Raw genomic sequence first — 21,100 nt, forward strand, 5'->3', positions numbered from 1 at the left:
AATGAATAGTCTGAGTAGGATCAACACATGGTTCTAAACATATTTTTAATACCATTTAGGCTTCCTTCTAGACTAGACAAACAGGAAATAGAGTTAAAAAAGAAAATTTTGAAAGTATGATTTCCTCTTCCAATTACAGAGACAGCTTTAACTATACAGAGACATGCTAATAATGATATGTTGAAAGGAAGCAGTAAATAAGGTTTTTTCGATATATTATCTTTCTACATCAATAAAAAGATACATTTAGACTTGGTTGTCCTTTAATTGTAATATGCTTACTATACAATGATTAAAAAGAAGTAAAAATACAGTACGAGTGCAAAAAGATTTATTATGGCACTGGGTAAAACTATTCCATCTGCAAACCTAATATTTTTTATATACATATATAATACGAAAACATATAAATAACCTATTGTGTATACACATTTTGTTGTTTATATTGTTTAATCTTAACAAATTATACAAAGCTTTATAAAGAAAAAGATCTATTAAACATTTTTACTCACTTCTATTAAATAATAGTTATGGCAAGTATTAATGATTATTATTTTTTCTTACTATAACAAAGCTATTTGTTGAACAAATAATGAATCAAATTAAAAATTTGTAAAATAGATAATATACTCATCTTATATAAATGCTATTACAACTCTTAATCATTTCTTGAAGATAAAAGGTCTTTATCGTCATCTTCATCGTCAAAGGTCTTTACTATTTTATGATGACAGTTCTTCTTTAAAGAAGTTGCATATTTACCAATAGATCTAGCCCAATAGATCTATATTTATGATATAATAATTTTTTTTTTAAAAAAAAAAAAAGAAGACCACGCATAATCATACCTATCATCAATCTCTTATTACCTGTATAAAGTTGAACATAAAAACACATATGCCAGATATTATAATTATACGCTTAACAAGCTCAACACATTCTGACTTATCAGATCCAGGTGCTATCGGTTGCTTACCAGGTATTCGAATTTGAGTATAAAATTCATCAGCAGTAATGTTGTTTTTAATATTCTGTATATCTTGACAGTCATTCACATAAGTATCCTGCTTTACTTTAAAATAGACCCAGCATGCTACTGTGACTGTAAAGAGTAATAAAACAAGAAACCAATTCATTACATGATATATACGCACCATTCTTCTATGTTGCTATTTATGCATTATAGATATTATCATGCGGTTATTATGTATATTATAGTTCAACTTACAATAATGATAGAAATGATTCCTAAAAATGATATTATAATATATATAATGAATACAGAAGCAAATGAATAGAATACAGTGTTGAATGCTTCTAAGGTAAGTGGTGTATCAACGTTCTGTTCCATTGTAGACCATTTTTCCAAATCTATTTTATAATATTATTTATGATATATAATAGTCCTTTATGTATAAATATGTATATACCTTTAGCATATATAAATATCAATATTGTATTCGCCAAGTATATGCTCTATTAAATGTATTTAAGCAAGTTATTCTAACAAGGAATATATAAACTTACCAATATTAAACTTGATATTATAAGAACACCCATTCTAATAGATATACAGCAACATACAGTGTTTCCACTGCCAATCCGAGGACTGTATAATGATAGTTTGCTTTTATTTTTTTTAATAATATTGGGCTCCAGTTTAATTATAATATGGAAAAAGCTTTAACGATAAATAGATACTATATTTTATTTTATTTCTTCCCCCCCCCCTGAAAATTAATTAAAGGTTTAAAAAAAGCTTTATTTTTTTCTTCCTCTTAACAAAAAGTATTATACATATTTAAAGTCAGATTACCTGAATTTGAATTTGTACATATCGTAGTTTTGCACGTTGAAGAAAAGGTGTATAGATCGAAAAGCATAAGTTTACACCATTATCGGTGCTGTTCACTTGTCTAGCGTTGTTCACGTTGTCATATAAAACCTCCACCAAGAAAAGAAATACAAGCTGCTAAAAAAAAGAGAGAGAGAGAGAAAGTGTTAAAAATGAGATTTTTTATTAAAAATAGAAATGATAATATCAAAGGACAGAATGTTACTTGGAGTCCAGCAGTAATATAATGAATATTACTATTATTCATGGATAGTATATGCAGGACTATCATTTTATTAAGACGATATCTCAATTTCTAAATGAGGCTTTGATAGGAAATAAAAGTGCTTATATTTACCTTTCTACTTTTCATTCTTCAATCTAACAAAATATTTCTAGTATAACGTACGCTATGAAAAGTTTACTTGGAAAATTCGAAATTTCACCAAGAAGACTACCATTTTCAACTGTAAACAATAGGTCCATTATTCCATATCTGACTATTCTTTGGTTGTTACCTCCGTAGAAAGACGAGTATACAAGTATTTTTGTGTTTTATTATTATTATTATTACGCCTACTGTATAGACAAAAATGGAAAATAACTTTAAAGTATAATTTCATATACTTTTGATTTATGCGTTGAACTAACAACTAAAAGTAAAAATTATATAAATATATATAAAAAGCAAAGTCAATAAGATAATAATGGATAGTATAAATTTAATAATAAACTGTTCAATTTAAAATGTGTCATGAAATTATATATGTCTATTTAATTAAAATAATATGGAAATGATTATACTTGAAATACAAATAAACTTTGATATAAAGTGAATGACACTCTTTATGCAAAGTTAATAATCTTATTTTTTTTTTATATAGAATAATAATATGATATAATGACAAGAAGACATAATTTAAAATTTTAAGATATAAATTAACATTATTCGTAGAGGAACAAAGACAAGAAGAAAGAGCCTTCAAATGATTAGAATTAGAGTTAAGAGAATTCTCAAAAGTAAAGTCAAAGAATATGACTGTGTAGTTGATACAATGCATGAAGACAAGCGATTTCACTTTCTATGTTTGTGACTAATAAAACCACTTTGCATCATTAAATTAATCAATGAAGCGTAGAATCTTCTAGTAACTAATTCTATTTGATATTTCTTTGGTTTCATCATTTTATTATAATGAATAACTTTATTCCACATATTTAAACCTAAAGAGGACGATTACTATTAATTAGTTATTCAATCTTACATCATAAATTATCCCAAAAGTTAAAATATTATATTAAATGGAAAAAGAAAAAATATATATATTACGTATTTATAGAATTTTTATTTTTATCAGGAAACACTATTAACTATAATATAGAAATATATATTATAATTATACCTTACTCATATCTAATAATATAATCTATACATGTATGTTTCATGACTTACTTGAAGTAGAAGTCGAGAATTATATTAAACATTTAGACCCTTAAAAATCTAAATATAGTAAAAAAAGGACGTTTTCTTTACGTACTCTAAGGCACACATAACCCAGAATTCTTTTATAGAATTTTCTTACTTCTATCATGTTTTATTGTGCCTTGCAACCTATTTTATATAAAAGAGTGGGAGGGGGAGGGGACGAGGGATAGAGAGAGCGCAGAAAAAAATATATAAATATATATCTTATTAAAAGATAATATAAACTGCACGATTATAGATATAAAATGACGCGTCAATGCTTTATATTATGTAAGTTAACTTTAATTGTGATAGAATATTAAAGATATAATATACTTATATATATATTTTTTTTTAAAAAAAATAGTAGGAAGCTATGATCGTAAAATATGTCTGGAAAACACTACACATCCATGTCCACGTTGTAAAAAGCTAGATACAGTTCAATTAACACGTTTTGAAAATGAATTAATTATATGTAACAAGAGAATTGGATTACCAAATAACATGAGTGTTCGATATGCTTGTAAATCGTGTAATTGGAAAAATGACAGTTTACCAGATAACAGTAATACTTCTTTACCTATTTATGATAAAATGCCTATATTCATGGACTCCAATTCCAATCAAATAAATCCACTTTCTGTTACAACTTCAGCAAAAGTATTCTCGTAAATCAATTATAATGATACAAGGCAATACTCTTTTATTGTTTTTATTTATTTATTTATTTATACATATGCATCTACTATTATCATATACATTTATAGTTATAAAGATATGTGACTATTTTAATCTACTATTACACTCTATTTGTACATACTCCCTCTCCTTCTTAATAATTTATAGATATCTTTCTATCTATAACTTATAAAAAAAAAAGAATTTACAAGCTCATTTAATGAATATAAGAACAATAAAAATAATTAAAAAAAAAATCCATTTTATTAGTCTGAACTACAGTGTTGAATAGACTATTTGTCTTTATTATTTCTCATTCTATGTTTAAATCTTGCAACTGCTTGTTCATCAGTTGCTTTCAAATGTTGATCTAGTCGTAAATACACCAATTAAAATTACTTATCCTTCAATTTATTTTTAAAGCCAAGTGTCTTGAATAAGAAAAAAACATCTCTGTAATTCGCAAGTATATACATATGCTATCTAGACGTGAAGAACTACTCTACTTTAACAAAACCAACCTGTTTTTTTTATTGCTTTAAAAAAATAAACCATTTTATACCATGTGTTAAAGGAAGCATATATTGAAGTTTGTTGTTGATATCACTTATTGTTACTAATTGATCCAACTAAATTTATATGCTTATATAATCTCTTCTTTGAAGATACCCTGCTATATATTTAAAATTCCTTTTCGACTTAGGGCATAATAAGCGTATCATATATTATATCCACAAAATAAGCACTTTATATATATAAACGAAGAATACTGAACAGCTATGGCCAAAGAAAAAAAAATACATTACACAAGTAAAAATACCAAGAAATATTTAGAAATGTCTAGTATTTGAAAAACACAAGTATATAAGAGAAATTGGAAAAATCACTCTAGCAAACTAACTTGATAATACTAAAATAAGAGTGAACAAGAAGATAAAATGACGTCGTTAAATGAAGCCTTCATATTCTTCTTAATATATTTTCTGTATAACAAAGCTTTTCATTTACTTTTTTTTCGAGAAAAAAAAATGATATTTCTAGAAAGTTAGTCTCAAACCAAATAAAGAAAATAGTATTAATCCAATCCAAATTTCCTTTTTTTTTTATTATTAAAAAAAAAAAAAAAAAAAAAAAAAAAAGTTCAGGAATAAAGAAAAATCTTAATAGGGCAGGAACAATGGTAGCTTTTTTTTTTTTTTTTTTTTTTTTTTTTTTTTTTTTTTGAAGACACATAAAAATAACTTACGGTGTTATTACTGTTTATTTAAGACTTGAAAGTATACGGTATATATAGACAGTTCATGTTATAAAGAGGCCTTTATTTCTATGCGTATTAGATTCTATAGTCTGAGATGTTCGAATACTATGGCAATATGAAAATAAAAATAGCGTAAAAACAAATGCATAATATTTTATATATTAATTCACTCACTAATCATGTCTACTCTACTATCATAATTAATCTTTTGCAACCTCCATTTTATGAAAGGATTTAAACGTGTAAAGGTAGTAAGTTATATCCTTAAATATTTTTGAATTATCAAAGTATTAATATTCATTTTGTCTTATATTCCTTTTATGGGGTTTTAAAAGCTAATTTCATTGTTTCTCAACTTGAATTAGCATAATGAATACCCTATTTTATTTTATTATTTTTGGTGGTGGTGGTGGCTTACCTTTTTTCTAGGGAAATTATACCCATAACAGTCACAAAGTTTTTTTTTTCTGAACTTGTCAAAAAAATCTGAAAGACAATTTTTTTTATTTGTTTTAATATTCATATAATAATACATAATGGCTAAAGAACAAAAGAAGGAAAAGAAAGAAAAGAAGGTCAAGATCGAATCTACTGAAAATGAAGAAGAAGTTCCTCGTTATTTATCCCCCATTGCTCAGCCTTTAGCTGAAAAGAAGCTCACCAAGAAGATTTATAAGACCGTTAAGAAAGGTATAATTATCAATAAAAAATAACGAATTACATTGTTAAATAATCTTTAATTTTTAAATTTGCTAAATAAATAGCCAGTAAAGCTAAGCACGTTCGTCGTGGTGTTAAAGAAGTTGGTAAAGCTCTTCGTAAAGGAGAAAAGGGTCTTGTTGTAATTGCTGGTGACATTTCTCCTGTTGATGTCATTTCACACATGCCTGTTCTCTGTGAAGATCACAATGTTCCCTATATCTTTGTTCCTTCTAAAGAGCAATTAGGTGAGGCTAGTGCTACTAAGCGTCCCACTTCTGTCACAATGATCGTTTATGGCGGTAAAAATAAGGATGTTAAGTCTGCCGCTGATTATAAGGAATTATATGATGAATGTTTTGCTCAAGCTAAAAACTTGGTAAGTAAAATAAATGACATTTAAAAAAATATTGTTTTTACTAATTTTTCTTTCTAAAAAAAAATAGAATGAAAAGCTTGTTTATTAATTTTATATATGATTTTTTTTATCTTTCTTATTCACATATTGTATTAAATCCTTTTACCTTTTTTTTTTGAATTCCAGAGTTATGTATCCAGTATAGAACGGAAAAATAGCCAATAAACTAAGGAATAATTAATGAAACAAAATAAAAAGAAGATATCAGCAACTAGCAGCGATATGCATACTGATGAAACAAAGTTTATAATCAGAAAAAGATAATTTTGGTCAAACATAAATGCATTATGTAACAGCATTCCTGAAAAGTAATATGGCAGGATTAAGAAAATTAATGCTTTACTTTTTTTTTTTTGTTTTGTTTTTTATTAATGTTATCTTGTGCTTAAAGATGGAGTCTCATATTTTTTTTAAAGAAAAAAAAAGAATAGCATCGCATCGCATGTTTATATGTTAGAATAGACTTTTTTTTTCATTCTATTAATTGTATTACAAGATCCTTAAAGTTTTCTTTTATTCTACTAAAATTGCCTCTAATAAGTTTGACCTATATCATGAAGGGGAAAATGATAGGCCTATTAAATGAAGGCTGTTATATTACATTTTGTACTATAAACTTCATATTTTAAGAAAAACAATCGAGGAAAACAGACTGATGTGTGAAAAAAACAGGATGTAATAATAATACACTTATTTAAGTCTCTAAGCTGTTGTAAGGATATAAACTAAAAGTTATTTGTTCTATATTAGAGTATGCATGTGTGTGTATGTGGGGTGAAACTAGTAAAACAAGATGCTCAACGAGACAAAATATCAATAAACATGTTAATAGAATATGTCTGGACATCCTCTTGTTTATGTATAAAATTATTCATAGCTTTTCTGTATATTTTATTTAGTTTAATTATGGATTCTGCTAATTAAGTCTTTTTTTTTTAAAAAAAAAGGATACTACTACCTTGTCTGGTATGCATTCGGCAATTTTAAAAAAGTAGTTTTTGTATTATACCTACTGGATTTTATTAGCTGTTATAAATAAAAAATATATATATAAATATATGTATATGTATATTGATATAGCCTTAAGTCGGTATATAATTTTTTCACTTGAGTTATATAAAAGTATATATTATTTAGTCCTATAAAAAATATGCCAATTAGTAACAGCAGTTCACTTTTATTCGACAAATTTGTTTATCAATAAGCTTTTATTCTTTATTAATATTGGGTTTCACGATTTAACACAGTAAAAAGTGTGATTGTAAAAATAAAGGGAAAGGAGTATAAACATTTGTATTACAAGCTTTTCTTACTTTACTTATGTTTATAAGCTCAGTTAATATGAATAATATTTTATAACTGTCAGGGACAAATACCATATCGTTTTTTAAATATACATTTATCAACAATTATGATAATATTGTCACAAGGTCTACTTATCATGATAAGAAAGGCAAATTTTATTTTATTTCGTTTAATATGTATTTTTTTTCTTTTCTTTCTTTTTCTTTTTTAGATAGCATGCATTTCTTCCTTTTCTTTTTCATTTAATAAATAATGTATGAAACTGAAGGTTCATCTATTGCAAGCAGTGGTTCTTCATATGAAGAACAAAATTATATGGAACCTTTTATCAATCGGTGCTCAATATGTTTTGATTCACAGCTTGATTTATGTTTAGAATATTGCAGAGATCAATACTGTATAGAATGCTTTCAAAAGTAAAGACAAAAAAATAAAATAAATAAATGGATTGCTAACTTGTGTTAAAAAGATATGTAATTGAAGTTGTAAAGTCATCATGGGGCTTAAGTGTAACTCCTATCAGATGTCCTGTTTGTAATGCATTAATACCTAAACATGAATGGAGTAAATATGTACCTCGAAAAATTATAGAAATGTATGATAAATTCAATAAACCCTACCGTAGTTATACTAGAGCATGTTCACATTGTGAAACTGACATAATACCATGCATGTATAATCATAACACGACATTGATACAACAACCTAGGTAAATATATACACGTATACTTGGATTTTTTTTTTTTTTTGTGATATATCATTACTTATCAGACATTCTTTTTTTTTTTTTTTCTTTAGTCGTTTGTTCTGTGATTTAATGGAAACAATGTTAAATAATTGTCCTAAAGCTGAAAAGCATAAAAATCATCCAGAGCATATATCAATTAAAAGATGGATACCAATTTATAAAAGACAAGATTGTTCAGATAATAAATTACTTGTGCTTTATAAACACATCATGAAAGATGTGTTGGAATTTGAAAAAAATCATAATAGTCGTAGTAATCAAAACTATGCTTACAACATATCTCTTCAATTTATTAATTTCTGTGTAAAGCCTGAAATTTGGAAACAAATTCAATTTGCTCATATTAAATTCTTTCCAGATATGATTTGGTAAATGATGCAACTTCTTTTATAATGACTTGCTTGTTTGTTTGGTTTTTTAAAAAAAAAAGAAAAAAAAATCGATTTATTATATAGCTCCCATTGTAAAGTACGTATTTGTCTACATTGTGGATATGATTCACATATTGGATTCAGCTGTGAAGAAAATATGAAAGAGATGCTATCAAATAAACATATTCAAAAAGATATCAAAGAAACGGTTCGATGGGAATTAAACAATAGGTATAAAAATCCAGACATGTTTGAATATATCATATTCTTATTTAATTATATGTATTTTTAGTCGACGATGTCCAAATTGCTCAATTATGATAAATAGGGATGAAGGGTGTAATAAAGTCGATTGTTCATATTGTGGATTTTGCTTTTGTTGGACATGTCGTTTATCTTGGACAGAGGTATATATATTTATAGTACCATGTCTACATATGCTTATTTCACATTGTTATATTTATTTATTTAGGGATGTGGCTTTTATAGATGCTTAAATGAGAAAGAAGAAGAAGAAGAAAATAATGATGATATACCATCTTTTAAATATGAAGCATTAAAAGAAGAAAAAGTAAAACAATTATATAACTATTTATAGTATACTCATACTTCCTATAATAAAAAGACTGAAATAGGTGTTCCAAATATAAAAAATATCGAGGCAAGACTTATCAATAATAATCAATATGATCGTATGGAGATGGATTAATTTGCTACTGCTTATAAAGATTTGCTCATATATAAAATAAATAATTTATTTATTGCTCTTTTATGCAGTTTGTCTTGAAAAAAAAAAAGAAAAAAAAAGTAAATACGCTTATTAATAAACACCTTCGATTAACCAACCATCATTATTGCTTTATAGTACAATAAATGTCAGTTATGAAATAAAACAAATCATAACAATATTAGACTTAATAATGGTAAAAAATTGCTTAAAATAGGCATAGAGAGGACAAAAATATAAAAAGAGGAAAAACTCTATGTTTATTTCTATTTTCTTTTTCTGTTTATATCGCTATTTTGGGTCATGTAGGTAATCAATTCTTGTTTTCCATTTAATAACAGCTGGTCGTTTAAACACCTTATTTTAATGATTGAAGCTTTTCAATATGCTTCTGATCTTACTTGGAGAAGAATGATACGCCTAATATTACTAATCTTCAACTGAAAGAGAAAAGGTAAAAGTGCGTCGTATTTTGTGTTTTGTACTGGATTTTCTCAATAAGAATACAATGAACAGCAAAATTATCGGGAAAATAAAAAATGCATCCATTTATCACTATCAACCTCCTATTGAATTTGTAGGAACAGAGGAAGGAAAAGAAAAAGAGTAAAGGTGAATGAAAAAAAAAGAATTAACAAAGTTTATTATCGAATATATTAAATACTTTCTATAGAGACGGATTTAATGATGCAAAGAGAATATATGATCATCAATCATTTTGTATCGAAATCATGCAGCTCCACACTACATATGAAAAACTCGTTTATGCGCTTACTCATTTTCTGCAATCAGGACAGCTCATTTCACTTGTATTAGATTTTGTAAATAGATTAACTGAGGATTTAGAAATTGTAGGAGGTTTCAAAAGTGGAATAAAAAGATTTATAAAAGTATTGAATCGAGCAGCCCTTAGAACATTCAATTCACCTTGTATCATGCGTCATTTATTTCATAGTTCATTTCAATTAGGTGATTATGAAGAAGCACAGCATGCCCTTCATACTTATCTTTATTTGGTAGGATTTGAAACAAAGGCTTTAATAGATATGAAATCTACAACAAATGCAATAGCTTCAGAAGCATTTGGGTACTTGACACCTGTCCCTAATACTGATGAAAAAGAAGAATTGGCATTAGAAAAGGGTGCATACGCAAAACATGAACCTTCATGGCACCTATTAGCATTACTATGCTCTTGTCCGGTGAAAGATGATTTAACACAATCACTTAAGATTATTGAAATTGCTTTAGCAGAAGCTTCTCCTGCATCAGCTTATAAGCAGGATTGGGTTGATTATACCGATGAGATTGTACAATACCTTTTGCTACATATGACACAAATCTTATTTATTGATCATATTAATGGCCCTGAAGCAGCTATGTCATCTCAGGAAGCTCTTTTTTCAAATTTTTAGTAAAATTATTGTTCCTGAGTTAATTCCAGAATCAACAAGTTCCAATATGTTACATGAAGCAATTTCAAACGGAAATAATCGATATAGTATGGTATTATCAGGATCTTTGGGTAACATGAGCATGAATGAAATAAACAGTAAATAGTAATGGAATTGCTTCAAACCATTCTGATGTAAAGTATGGACGGGATCGTAGTGCAAGTAACGCGAGCAATAATTCAGCTGCAAAAATAGGACAGCATCCTACTGGCAACCGTGTATGATCATTTTTCTTCTTTTACTGGTCGTAAACTCCATTTGGCAGAGATATTTAGTTCAAATCGTTTGGATAGATCAGACATTAATAGTATTAATTCACTTCCGGATTTAAATTACACAAATAATCATGCAAGTAAATTAGGCATTGGGTAGATAAAAATTATTGTATGATAAGCTTTAGCTAAACTTTAATTTGATATAGGTAATACAAGCGGGATAGAAAAAAGGGTTCCCTAACTTTTATTCTTAGTACGGCCCCTTCCGTAATAAGTAACCATACACTATTGCAGTCTACAACTGCCTTTACTCAACCTACACTTCATGCAAGGCTACAGCACCAAAGCTCCTGTAAGATGTTATGCGACATATGGACAATTTTTTTCTTCATTCATTGTACATAGCCATCTTTGACAAAAAAAAAAAAAGTAAAACGGACCTTTCATTTACCGAATGGTAGTTGCATAAAAAACCAATTTTTTTTTCTTCTGGTAAAATATAATTATTTCATGTAAAGAAGCCTTATATTTCACTGAAAGCCAAATTTTGTTTTCCAGATAACTGTATATACCATCATATCATTTTTATTTATATGTCTTTCATGTCTACAAAATTTAAAGTTATAACTTAAAAACATAAAAAGAAAGACCAGAAGCTTATTATTGTCCTTGTTTGAAGAAACAGTCTTCTTCTACTCTGACAATAATAATAATACTACAGTATTATTTCTTATCAATTATTATTAAAAAAAAACTGTTAATGATGAAAGTGTCAATTAATAAGTTTTATATTATACATATTCAGAATAAAGAAATGAATATCTCAAACTATGGCAATATAATACGTAGAATTGCTACTATATTCAACAAGTATACAAGTGTGCGCTGGTCTTGTGATTTGTATTGTGTAACTTGGGGTCTGGGTTCAAGGACGCATCCTACAGTGGTTCGTTTGATCTTTTGTACATTGGACTTTAACAACGCACAAAATAACTCCTCCAGTTTAAAATACAAGTTTTTTTTTTTTTTTTTTTTTTTTTTAAATATTATTTTTACAGTAAAACAAATGGATGATTTAAATAAATGTTTAAGATGCACTTTTATTAATAATAGAATCACTATTATATGTATACGTATTAAAGAATAGTATTAAAAGAAGATTGCCAAATAAACCTTTATATACATGTTAATTATACATAACAATTATTCAGAAATACTCTGAATTTTATGAAATGCTTTATATACTTCTTCTTATCAGAATGTAGAACAGAAAACTTACGATGGACAAGAGTAGTTCAAAGAGTTATTCGACTATGTATTAGAGACTGCTAAAAATGATATAAAGCTCAACTAAAATAGTTGAACAATGATCTATACTAATAATAGCATGTGCCTTGTTATAATCATTGATTTGAATGTATATGATTCAATTACACGACTACCGTTTTACACTCTCATATGTTGATTATGAATTGATATGTAAATACAGTTATCCAACTAATACATTTTTTTAAAGAAAAAAAAATTTGCTATGAGTTATGGCTGTCCACAGATACACTTCTTTTCCCTTGTATTCGCCTAATAAGCTTAGTTTAATTAAGCCTCCTCTCCCCTCCCCCTCCCCCTCTTTTTTTTTTCTTGATTGTTATAGAAAAGAAATGAATTAGTATTCTTTCCAGTTATTCAATATGAAATCATCTATTGTTTATTTTTATTCAGTATCTAATTATATAATGATTTTACCACAATAAAGAGTATATTTAAACCTTATATACTACTTAGTAGTAAGAACAGCCTTTTGATGACAGTCGCTCGACTTATTATTTAATATCAAATCGTGACAGCAAGGCGCTTGTTCATAAAGTCTTTGTTTTTGAACTCTATGTGTATCTCATTTGCAACACTATTAAATCATACTTGTATGTTTTTGAATCTTTTCTATTTGTATCACTCATAATTAATTATTATTTTATATTTACAAGTCTAGATTTCACAATTCTTCAAACCATACTAATGTTACAATAAGAGAAAGTTTGCTCATTTAATCAATTCATACATGCTCTGAACTAATATATATATATATTTGTACATGTATATGTATATGTATATTCATATATTCATATATATAAATATATATTTATATATATTGCCTTTTATTTACATTTAGTGTACAGAGTAGTACTATATTTTCTTTATAGAGTCGATCTAAGGTAGTTCTCCTTCTTCTATATCTATTTTTCTTTTTAATCTTTCTTTTGAAGCATTCTCTTGACCATTATTGTCATTGTCTACAATTGACGTTGGATTATTTGCAACTGGGGCTATATTCTTTTTTTCTTTCTCTACAGTAATAATATGTACTGGATTAAAAAACTCTGGATTATTGTGTTGTTTACGCTTTAATAAGGGATCATCAAACCCAAATTTAAACCAACGGACATAAGTACTATCAACTCGCCTTCTTTTTCTTGCATTGAATAAAGTTAAACTAATGGGTGCATCATTATCATGCGATGGATCACCTACATAATCTTCAAGCCATTCCCATGGTTTGCTTTGATCTAAACATGTTTCCATATGCTGTTGTTGTTGTTGACTATCATTTGCATGTGAGAAACCCAAAATAGATGAAGCTAATCGAGTATTAGATAAATAGATATTATGAGTTAAGAACGGCATGATTCTTTTAACACGGCTATTGAACATGGAAGGTACAGATGTAAGTTCACTATGCATAGAACCTAATAAATGTAAGCTTGCTTTCTTTAATTCTTTAGGAACCTCTGTGTAGATTTTTTTAAAAAAAAAAAAAAAAGTAAATAAATAGCAGAATGATAATTAATATTTGTTAACACTCACCATCAATCAATAGGGATACAAAATCTAATGTAAATTCAAAGAATCGTTCCTGACTTCCATTTCCGTGTATAATAGGATTCTTATTATAAATAAATAAATAAGTTTTTTTTTATATATATTTTCCATGATTAGATACAACACTTACTCCTAATAATAAAACTAAAACCTTAATCCATTCTAAAATGTCACATTCATCTTCTTTAGGATGCTCCCATATTAACGATGCAAATGGTACAATAAGTCTCAAACGGATTAATAAACTATTTAAACTAATTAATATATACTTAATTTATATTATTTATGTTGTTTTACCTTATTCGAATATCCTGTAAGAATATCTTTTTACTATTATTGAATCCCGTATTTAAATTATCAGGTAATCCTTCATTAATCAGCAATGCAACAGCCATATCCTATATATATAAATATATATACACATAAATGCATATATTAAAATTAGATTTATAAATTACATTTTACTTATTCTGTTACAATATATATAGTATACACAGGTGTTTACTTACAGTATTATTTTTAACTAATTGAAGAGCATTTGCAGCATCTGAATAACATACATTGGCACTTTCCATTACTTTGTATACTAATAAGCCACTCTTGAAGCGTGCTATTTGTCCAAACACAGTTTTAACAAGCTCAATTTTCTTTTCATTTGTCCAAACATTTTCAGCTAACATGTGCTGCATAATATTCAAAAAAGCTTGATTACGATAAGTATATTTGTTGGAATCAAAGTACGATTCAACTTTTTTCGTCTGCGTAAGTAATACATTATCTGGAAAACTCTTCATAGCTTCACCTTCAAGGAGTCGACTTCCATGATTTAGTAATTCTAAAAGTACTGGTTCACGTAATTCATGTATCAAGTTTCTGAAAAAATAAAATCGACGTTGCGCTGAAATTGGATCTGATTCTTTGTCATCTGCTAATATTGCATCATAAAAGAAATATACAAATGATTGTAAATCTTTATTTGGTGATAGAGTCGATTCATTAGATATCATGTCTAGTGACATGTCGTCGCCAAGAATATGCGGATTATTAGGGTTTTGTGATTGCCCATCAGATAAAGAAATATTATCTAAAAGTAAATTAATCTGTACTCGACATTGTGCATCGTTCCACTGGCTAACATTCAAAAATATTCTATGGAGCTTATCCACAAAATCAGGTGTTGTCTCATGCACAATACTTCCTTGGCGTTCATTTACCAAATCATTCCCATTTATTAATTCTTCAACAATATTCAACATCTTCTTTTTTAATCGTTTTTCTATCGTCGCTTCTGCTTCACGTGCTGCAAATCTCTGATAAACACCGTTAAGATCTCGAAGACATGCTTGTCGGAACCACGTAATCTGAAGGAGATCAGCACGAAGCATAACAAGATCTTGCAATAAACAAGAGCTTAATGGTAAATTAGTTGCTATCATCACAAGTCGCTCCATCAAGCCAAACATAGGTTCAATATGGCTTAAACTGCTTGCTAATTGTGATTCCTGTTGAACTTGTAAGCAGAAAAATTCTTCAATTCTTAGTTGCCATAGTATAGGTGCAATTCCAGATTCAGTATGGGTATTATTATTTGTTTGAATAATTAAAAGTCGAATAACTGATATTAAATTACGACAAAATACAATCAATTTACTTTCTTCTGTTCCATAATGCTGTTGGCCTTCACGTCCCACCTTTTCAAACCAGGGTAAAGCAAATTCTTTCATCAATGTACTTAAATTAATTACATTATAAGCAACAAGAATAGCTATAAACAGTGGAACCCAAGAGTATTCTTGATTCATGTCCTGAAGAACTATTTCGTTGTTACAAAGCCAGTATATCACTGCCTCATCTGCTTGGCCTGTCAGGATAGTATAGTCTGCTGTATTTTTTATAACAGTAGCAAAATATCGTACAATTCGGTGAAAATCGTATAAAACTGTTGAAAGAGGAGACTGCGGATGATGAGCTTTAGCATGCTCAGGTATATTTTTTTCTTTCGTTATTTCATGAATAATTTCTCCTACATTTTTCAAGATTGTACTAATCCATCTAATAGCATTTTGGGATGGTATACTTAAGGATTCGGAAATAATTTGAACATTTGATAGTGTTGGCTGTCTAACAAGTTGTAAAAGCTCATCTTTAATAGAAATATGACTATTATAACGTCCCCTAATTTTTGATTTAATTTGTAAATCCTGTTGTAATTGAGCTCTTACAATATCATTAATTTGATAGCCCTCTTGAACAAGTTGAACCATATACATCATAATACAGCGTTCTCTACATCCTCGACTTGAGAGGCTTAAATGCTATTATAGTCTATTAAAATCATTATTACTTTTCCAAATATTAATATTCATACCTTTGCCCAAATTGCATCAACAATTCGTTTTCCATTGTTTGTAAGTTTCCAATATGTAGAATACTTTCTAAAACAATCAATGATGTAAGGATATAAACTCGAGTCATTTGTTTTCTCCAAAACCCATAACGTAACTTCTATAATGCTAAGATAATCTTTTGCAAATTCCATAATACGAATAATAGTTATGAATTGTCTTATATTTAACAAACAAGACCCAGGAGATGTCATTACCCTCCAGTTATCTTCACCAATTCTATATAAACCCGTATGAGTTGTACAATTTATATATATATACATATAATAATTCCTACTTACTGTATACTTTTAACAACAAATTGCTTTACTTCATTTAATAGCCAATCACTTGTAAAATTTAAAATTGAATAGCGTGTTGTAGAGTTCATAGTTTGCAGAAATTCTTCTTTGAATCCTTCATTAAATGCTAACTCGTAAGATTTTATGCTGTCAGTAGGAGCTGATTGTGTCATCTCTTTAGCATCTGCTCCAAATAGACTATCCGAATCATTATGATCAAGACCTGCTACAGCTAATCTTGCTAAATATTTGAGCTTATTGAAATTTTCTATTTCTATTTTATTATCATCAGCATGTTGTGTACCATAAATGGCAACACGCCTCTGGTTAATGAGATAAGCAGGAGCTGGATTTAATAGTGGGAAGGAAGCCAAGTAGTGGAGACATTGTTGAGTTTGAGGATTATATCTACGTTTTAATTCTAAATCACCCCTCGCAATTAATCGAAGTAGATATTTCTGGTAAGAAAATAAACGTAAACGAATCAAAACTCCAAACAGATAAATGACAGACGTATTTCCATCTTTTAAAAGTTGCTCTAATAATAATGTTTTACTAAATATGAATTGAATAAGTATAATTAGTAGATATACCTTCTTCCATTATTTCATCTGCCATTTCATCATAACTGACATTATTATTATTATTATTACACTTAGTTGCAGCTTCATTATCCAAAAATTGAATTAAGGCATTTTGTAATAAAGTTTGATTATCCTGACTCTTATCTTTTTCTCTCCATGTAAACAATATGGATGCTACTAAATATGCCTTCCAGTCACCGTATCTTGACTCACTAGTTGCCCAATGACACATTATATGAACTAACTTTGTAAATACCTGAGGTCGAAGATGTGCCTCACTAAAAATTGATTTACAAGCAGAATTTGCAGAATGTCCATGAATATCTTCCCAGGTGTCATTATCAAAAAGTAAACCTGTCACTGTATCAACATTTTTCCCTATATTATCTAAAATACGAACAATTTTTTCTTCATAAACAGTTTCATGCATACTAAAAGCAGCAGCAGGTGATATAGAGTTATCTGTATCATATGTGTGCGAGGATGCTGTGTTAATAAATTCTAAAGCATGATGATCAGTCTTTGTTTCATTTGATTCTAAAGTACCACAGAATACTTCATTTCTAGCTTTGATCATTGTCCAGTATTCCTTTAACACACAATTTACATCAGGTAATGTTTTTGATGATTTTTGTCTATACTCATCACCAAATATTTTATCAAATAAAGGATGATATTGATAATATAACTTTGGTATGACAAACATGTCAGGCGTTGAAAGAAAAAGGATCTGCCAAAAAGAAAACAGGTTTTTAACTTGAATTACATATTCAACGAAACAAACCAACAAACCTGTAGTAAATGCTCCATATCTTTCTGAAGTCCATAGTAAGTCTCCAATCTTATCATTTCTGATTGATTTTGACTTATGAACTGCACAAGCTAATATAAACATATACATATATACATTAATATATGTTATGCTAATGTTTTTTTTTCATAGTTATACTTACAGCACTATATGACTTTATCAAGGTTTCAATTAATAATTTAGTTAATGTTCTATTTCGTTTATATTCGTCTATATAATCTTGAATAATTCCAGTTAAAACGATCCACATTATCTCAAATGAATTACTTCCAGCTAATGTATCTAAAGTCCACTTTAAAAAGGTACGCTGATCTAATAATCCTTCGAAATATTGCCAACGGGCTAATTTAACACTATACGACCATCTTTTTTCAAATCGAGCTTTATTTTCTGATGTAGTCCAGGGCTTAGATGTATTATCATGATTATAACCTTTGTATCCTCTTCCTTGTGTCCCAACAGTTGAATGTGGACTGGAGACAGAATTATTATTGTTATTATTTGATAGAGGTGTTAATTCACTTAGCTGTTTTTTTAGATGACTTGTTACAATAAAAGTCCATTGAATTGACTGTGAGCCCATTGAGTTAGTTGCATTACTGGCGTTACGTTGTGACTAATATAATAATAATAGTATATATTTTGTTAAACAAACAGTTCTTTTTATTTTATTATTTTAATTTCTTACCATTTCAGAAAGACCAACAATTTTTATAAACCATGTTGCTCTTAGGAACGGAACCTGTTTAGCTGCTAAGGTTTCTAAAAGTTTTTCACCCTTAAAACCATGAGGAACATTGCGAGCTAATTTTCTTAACGGAACAATTCCATTTGCTAAATCTTGCATCCACTGCTCTCTTTTAGAATCGATTAACGTTGTTCTAACAGGCGGTTTAAAAGATGATGGACTAAATTAAATAGAGATAAATACATACAAAATAAAGCCAGTATTTTTTTTTTTTTTTTTTGATTTATATTACGTTGTAATAGATCCAGCTGAATTTTGCCTTTGTAAAACGTCAACCATAAAACTACCAAGTTCATTTAATAAGCGTTGATCATCTTGTAATTTTCCATAAACAATGTCATGAGCACATGTATGCTCATTCTATATTTTATAAAAATACTCAGTTTATATATTCTATGAAAATATATGTATATGCATATATGTAAATATATATAATCAAACATACCGAAACTACAGGTTTATCGATAAAACCATGACGAACATTTGATTCTGTTAGGTTATCTTCTTCTTGTCCAGGACGTTGAGGAAACATATCTGGGTAACCAAGAGAAGGCATAGCCTTACTTAATGGTAATTGGCGAGGAGGAGGTTGTAAGGTATATTTTTTTAATGGTTGAAGTTGATTATACTTTGGAACATTTGAGAAATGATAACCAGGTGAAGATGAAGCTGAATAAGGAGATGCCATGGAAGGAGAATTAGCATGTTGAATTGGTTGATTATAATGCGAAATATTATTCTGTTGTATAAAAGGTATATTTAAATTATTATTTCCTCCAATATTTGTATATGGTTGATTCGAGGAAGTATAACGCGTATATTGTTCTATAACATAAGTACAGAAAAAAGTTAAAGGAAATTATTTCAGGATTTAAATCATTAATGAAATTTACGTTGAGGTCTACCCGTCATTGTTAAATAGCTGTATAATTTATTCTACTAATATAGGATATAAAGTAAATAAATGTATATTTTATATACACATTAAAAAAAAAAGTATCTAAAATGTAATTTATTATTAAGATAAAGAAGAGAAATGAAAAAAAAAAAAAAAAAAAAAAAAAAAAAAAGAAAAAAGAATGAAAAATATCGGAAATATTTAATAGATATTTATATATTTATGAAGCCGAAATATCAACACTTTCATTATCCCCGCCATTAATAATTACTTCTTCATCCTTATCTTCTAATGCTGACACTGGCGTTTCTACTGTTTCTACTTCTGCTGCTGCTGCTGCTGCTGCTAACTTTGCTTTCCTTGCAGCCCTGAAATGAACCATTTTACGATGCTTAGTTAATTGACCTGTGGTTACAAAACTCTTGTGACATCCATCAATGCCACAGACTAATTTCTTAGTACCGTGCATATTTGTTTCATGAGTCTGAAGCTGATCATATGATGTAAATGCTTTTGAACAGCCAGGTTGAGTACAAAGAAAAGGTCGAAAATCTTTTTCGCCTGCAGTTGATGAAAATAATTGATCTATTTCTGAAACAGTGATTGGTTCTGTTGTTTGTTCATTGATTTTCATTTCTTCCTCTATTTAATAAAATTTATGTTTAATCTTTTTGTCTGAATTGTCGTCTTTTGTTTTTTATTATCATTACCTGACTGCCAAGATGGAATTTTAACTTCTGCACCGTCTAAAGTATAAAATATAAGCGGCTTTATTGCCCATTTTCTAACTTTAATGTCTTTATACTTCATCAAGTCTTTTAATGTAAGTGTTGAATTGTTATAATTGCTCTGTATTCCTACTCCAGTACGTCTATTCATATGACTATTAGGAGCTAGGAAATAATAGACATTAATATTATTTATCAATATATAGTACGCATCAGAATTTACTTTCATCAACCGTTTCTTCCTCTACTGTATTAGGCCTAAAAGGAAATGGTCATGTTAATTCTGAAATTGAATACACACTAAAAAAAAAGCTATTATTTTGATTTGAAGTGTTTTATAATGATTTACGTGTCTGGTACTGGTGTTCCCTCCGTTTTGATCTTTCGATTGCGACTATTGTTTGGCTTAGATTTTTTACGAGGACTATCCACTGAAGATGTGTCATCTTCCTTTATGTTTATATTTTTGTTAGAAGCTGGTGAAGGAGGTTGAGATATTTCAGCTGATTTTGGTCCAGATAATTTTAGTGTTATTTTTAAAGGTGATGAAGTCATTTGAAATAATACTCAATTATGAAGAAAAAAAAAAAAAAAAA

The 21,100-nt window shown here is 28.2% G+C and overlaps 8 protein-coding genes across 8 annotated transcripts; 3 read left to right on the top strand and 5 right to left on the bottom strand.

Annotated features, from left to right (window-relative positions):
* Positions 1-45: 45 nt before the first annotated feature.
* On the bottom strand, positions 46-1,836 carry BX663DRAFT_483161 (uncharacterized protein; the record flags this gene model as incomplete). Its single annotated transcript, XM_051524478.1, has 10 exons — positions 46-72; positions 283-369; positions 513-514; positions 565-574; positions 719-784; positions 870-1,169; positions 1,229-1,371; positions 1,431-1,476; positions 1,528-1,609; positions 1,817-1,836. The coding sequence occupies 10 exons, from the start codon at positions 1,834-1,836 to the stop codon at positions 46-48; spliced, it is 783 nt and encodes a 260-aa protein (XP_051386400.1).
* A 1,453-nt stretch (positions 1,837-3,289) lies between these two features.
* BX663DRAFT_447900 (uncharacterized protein) lies at positions 3,290-4,041 on the top strand. Its single transcript, XM_051523707.1, has 2 exons — positions 3,290-3,590; positions 3,667-4,041. The coding sequence occupies exons 1-2, from the start codon at positions 3,566-3,568 to the stop codon at positions 3,972-3,974; spliced, it is 333 nt and encodes a 110-aa protein (XP_051386401.1). The 5' UTR covers positions 3,290-3,565; the 3' UTR covers positions 3,975-4,041.
* A 1,677-nt stretch (positions 4,042-5,718) lies between these two features.
* On the top strand, positions 5,719-6,751 carry BX663DRAFT_496348 (50S ribosomal protein L30e-like protein). The gene is made up of 3 exons (XM_051525758.1): positions 5,719-5,928; positions 6,003-6,316; positions 6,384-6,751. Exons 1-3 carry the CDS (start codon positions 5,775-5,777, stop codon positions 6,402-6,404), a joined length of 489 nt encoding a protein of 162 aa, XP_051386402.1. The 5' UTR covers positions 5,719-5,774; the 3' UTR covers positions 6,405-6,751.
* BX663DRAFT_192322 (uncharacterized protein) lies at positions 6,413-6,708 on the bottom strand. Its single transcript, XM_051521716.1, has one exon. The coding sequence runs from the start codon at positions 6,652-6,654 to the stop codon at positions 6,484-6,486; it is 171 nt and encodes a 56-aa protein (XP_051386403.1). The 5' UTR covers positions 6,655-6,708; the 3' UTR covers positions 6,413-6,483.
* A 1,107-nt stretch (positions 6,752-7,858) lies between the features above and the next one.
* Positions 7,859-9,687, top strand: BX663DRAFT_496350 (uncharacterized protein). The gene is made up of 8 exons (XM_051525759.1): positions 7,859-8,076; positions 8,130-8,369; positions 8,459-8,776; positions 8,864-9,010; positions 9,072-9,186; positions 9,252-9,350; positions 9,405-9,586; positions 9,645-9,687. The coding sequence occupies exons 1-7, from the start codon at positions 7,913-7,915 to the stop codon at positions 9,486-9,488; spliced, it is 1,167 nt and encodes a 388-aa protein (XP_051386404.1). The 5' UTR covers positions 7,859-7,912; the 3' UTR covers positions 9,489-9,586; positions 9,645-9,687.
* Positions 9,688-9,723: 36 nt separating this feature from the next.
* Positions 9,724-10,408, bottom strand: BX663DRAFT_496355 (uncharacterized protein). The gene is made up of 2 exons (XM_051525760.1): positions 10,180-10,408; positions 9,724-10,118 (listed from the first exon to the last, which is right to left on the bottom strand). The coding sequence occupies exons 1-2, from the start codon at positions 10,214-10,216 to the stop codon at positions 9,943-9,945; spliced, it is 213 nt and encodes a 70-aa protein (XP_051386405.1). The 5' UTR covers positions 10,217-10,408; the 3' UTR covers positions 9,724-9,942.
* Positions 10,409-13,303: 2,895 nt separating this feature from the next.
* On the bottom strand, positions 13,304-19,927 carry BX663DRAFT_496358 (uncharacterized protein). The gene is made up of 14 exons (XM_051525761.1): positions 19,772-19,927; positions 19,324-19,703; positions 19,111-19,238; positions 18,819-19,038; positions 18,273-18,746; positions 18,112-18,201; positions 17,329-18,049; positions 16,736-17,273; positions 16,418-16,673; positions 14,559-16,364; positions 14,347-14,447; positions 14,180-14,294; positions 14,035-14,113; positions 13,304-13,958 (listed from the first exon to the last, which is right to left on the bottom strand). Exons 1-14 carry the CDS (start codon positions 19,788-19,790, stop codon positions 13,381-13,383), a joined length of 5,505 nt encoding a protein of 1,834 aa, XP_051386406.1. The 5' UTR covers positions 19,791-19,927; the 3' UTR covers positions 13,304-13,380.
* A 55-nt stretch (positions 19,928-19,982) lies between these two features.
* Positions 19,983-21,066, bottom strand: BX663DRAFT_496360 (uncharacterized protein). The gene is made up of 4 exons (XM_051525762.1): positions 20,854-21,066; positions 20,728-20,762; positions 20,487-20,669; positions 19,983-20,418 (listed from the first exon to the last, which is right to left on the bottom strand). The coding sequence occupies exons 1-4, from the start codon at positions 21,057-21,059 to the stop codon at positions 19,997-19,999; spliced, it is 846 nt and encodes a 281-aa protein (XP_051386407.1). The 5' UTR covers positions 21,060-21,066; the 3' UTR covers positions 19,983-19,996.
* Between the last annotated feature and the right edge of the window lie 34 nt (positions 21,067-21,100).

This window comes from Cokeromyces recurvatus (assembly GCF_025118155.1).
Source record: "Cokeromyces recurvatus strain NRRL 2243 chromosome Unknown BX663scaffold_3, whole genome shotgun sequence".
Lineage (NCBI taxonomy): Eukaryota > Fungi > Mucoromycota > Mucoromycetes > Mucorales > Mucoraceae > Cokeromyces > Cokeromyces recurvatus.

Coding starts and splice junctions, on each gene's coding strand:
- BX663DRAFT_496355 (XM_051525760.1), bottom strand. CDS start 10,216: ATGATCATATATTCTCTTTGCATCATTAAATCCGTCT. Junction 10,119..10,179: donor TTGCATCATTAAATCCGTCT/CTATAGAAAGTA, acceptor TTTTTCATTCAC/CTTTACTCTTTTTCTTTTCC.
- BX663DRAFT_496360 (XM_051525762.1), bottom strand. CDS start 21,059: ATGACTTCATCACCTTTAAAAATAACACTAAAATTATCTGGACCAAAA. Junction 20,763..20,853: donor GGAACACCAGTACCAGACAC/GTAAATCATTAT, acceptor ATTTCCTTTTAG/GCCTAATACAGTAGAGGAAG. Junction 20,419..20,486: donor AATTCCATCTTGGCAGTCAG/GTAATGATAATA, acceptor TTTATTAAATAG/AGGAAGAAATGAAAATCAAT.
- BX663DRAFT_447900 (XM_051523707.1), top strand. CDS start 3,566: ATGACGCGTCAATGCTTTATATTAT. Junction 3,591..3,666: donor GCGTCAATGCTTTATATTAT/GTAAGTTAACTT, acceptor TAAAAAAAATAG/TAGGAAGCTATGATCGTAAA.
- BX663DRAFT_496348 (XM_051525758.1), top strand. CDS start 5,775: ATGGCTAAAGAACAAAAGAAGGAAAAGAAAGAAAAGAAGGTCAAGATC. Junction 5,929..6,002: donor TTATAAGACCGTTAAGAAAG/GTATAATTATCA, acceptor CTAAATAAATAG/CCAGTAAAGCTAAGCACGTT. Junction 6,317..6,383: donor TTGCTCAAGCTAAAAACTTG/GTAAGTAAAATA, acceptor AAAAAAAAATAG/AATGAAAAGCTTGTTTATTA.
- BX663DRAFT_496358 (XM_051525761.1), bottom strand. Junction 18,202..18,272: donor TGATAAAGTCATATAGTGCT/GTAAGTATAACT, acceptor TGTTTATATTAG/CTTGTGCAGTTCATAAGTCA. Junction 16,365..16,417: donor TTGATGCAATTTGGGCAAAG/GTATGAATATTA, acceptor AGACTATAATAG/CATTTAAGCCTCTCAAGTCG.
- BX663DRAFT_496350 (XM_051525759.1), top strand. CDS start 7,913: ATGTATGAAACTGAAGGTTCATCTATTGCAAGCAGTGGTTCTTCATAT. Junction 8,077..8,129: donor TGTATAGAATGCTTTCAAAA/GTAAAGACAAAA, acceptor TGTGTTAAAAAG/ATATGTAATTGAAGTTGTAA. Junction 8,777..8,863: donor TTCTTTCCAGATATGATTTG/GTAAATGATGCA, acceptor TTTATTATATAG/CTCCCATTGTAAAGTACGTA.
- BX663DRAFT_192322 (XM_051521716.1), bottom strand. CDS start 6,654: ATGCTGTTACATAATGCATTTATGTTTGACCAAAATTATCTTTTTCTG.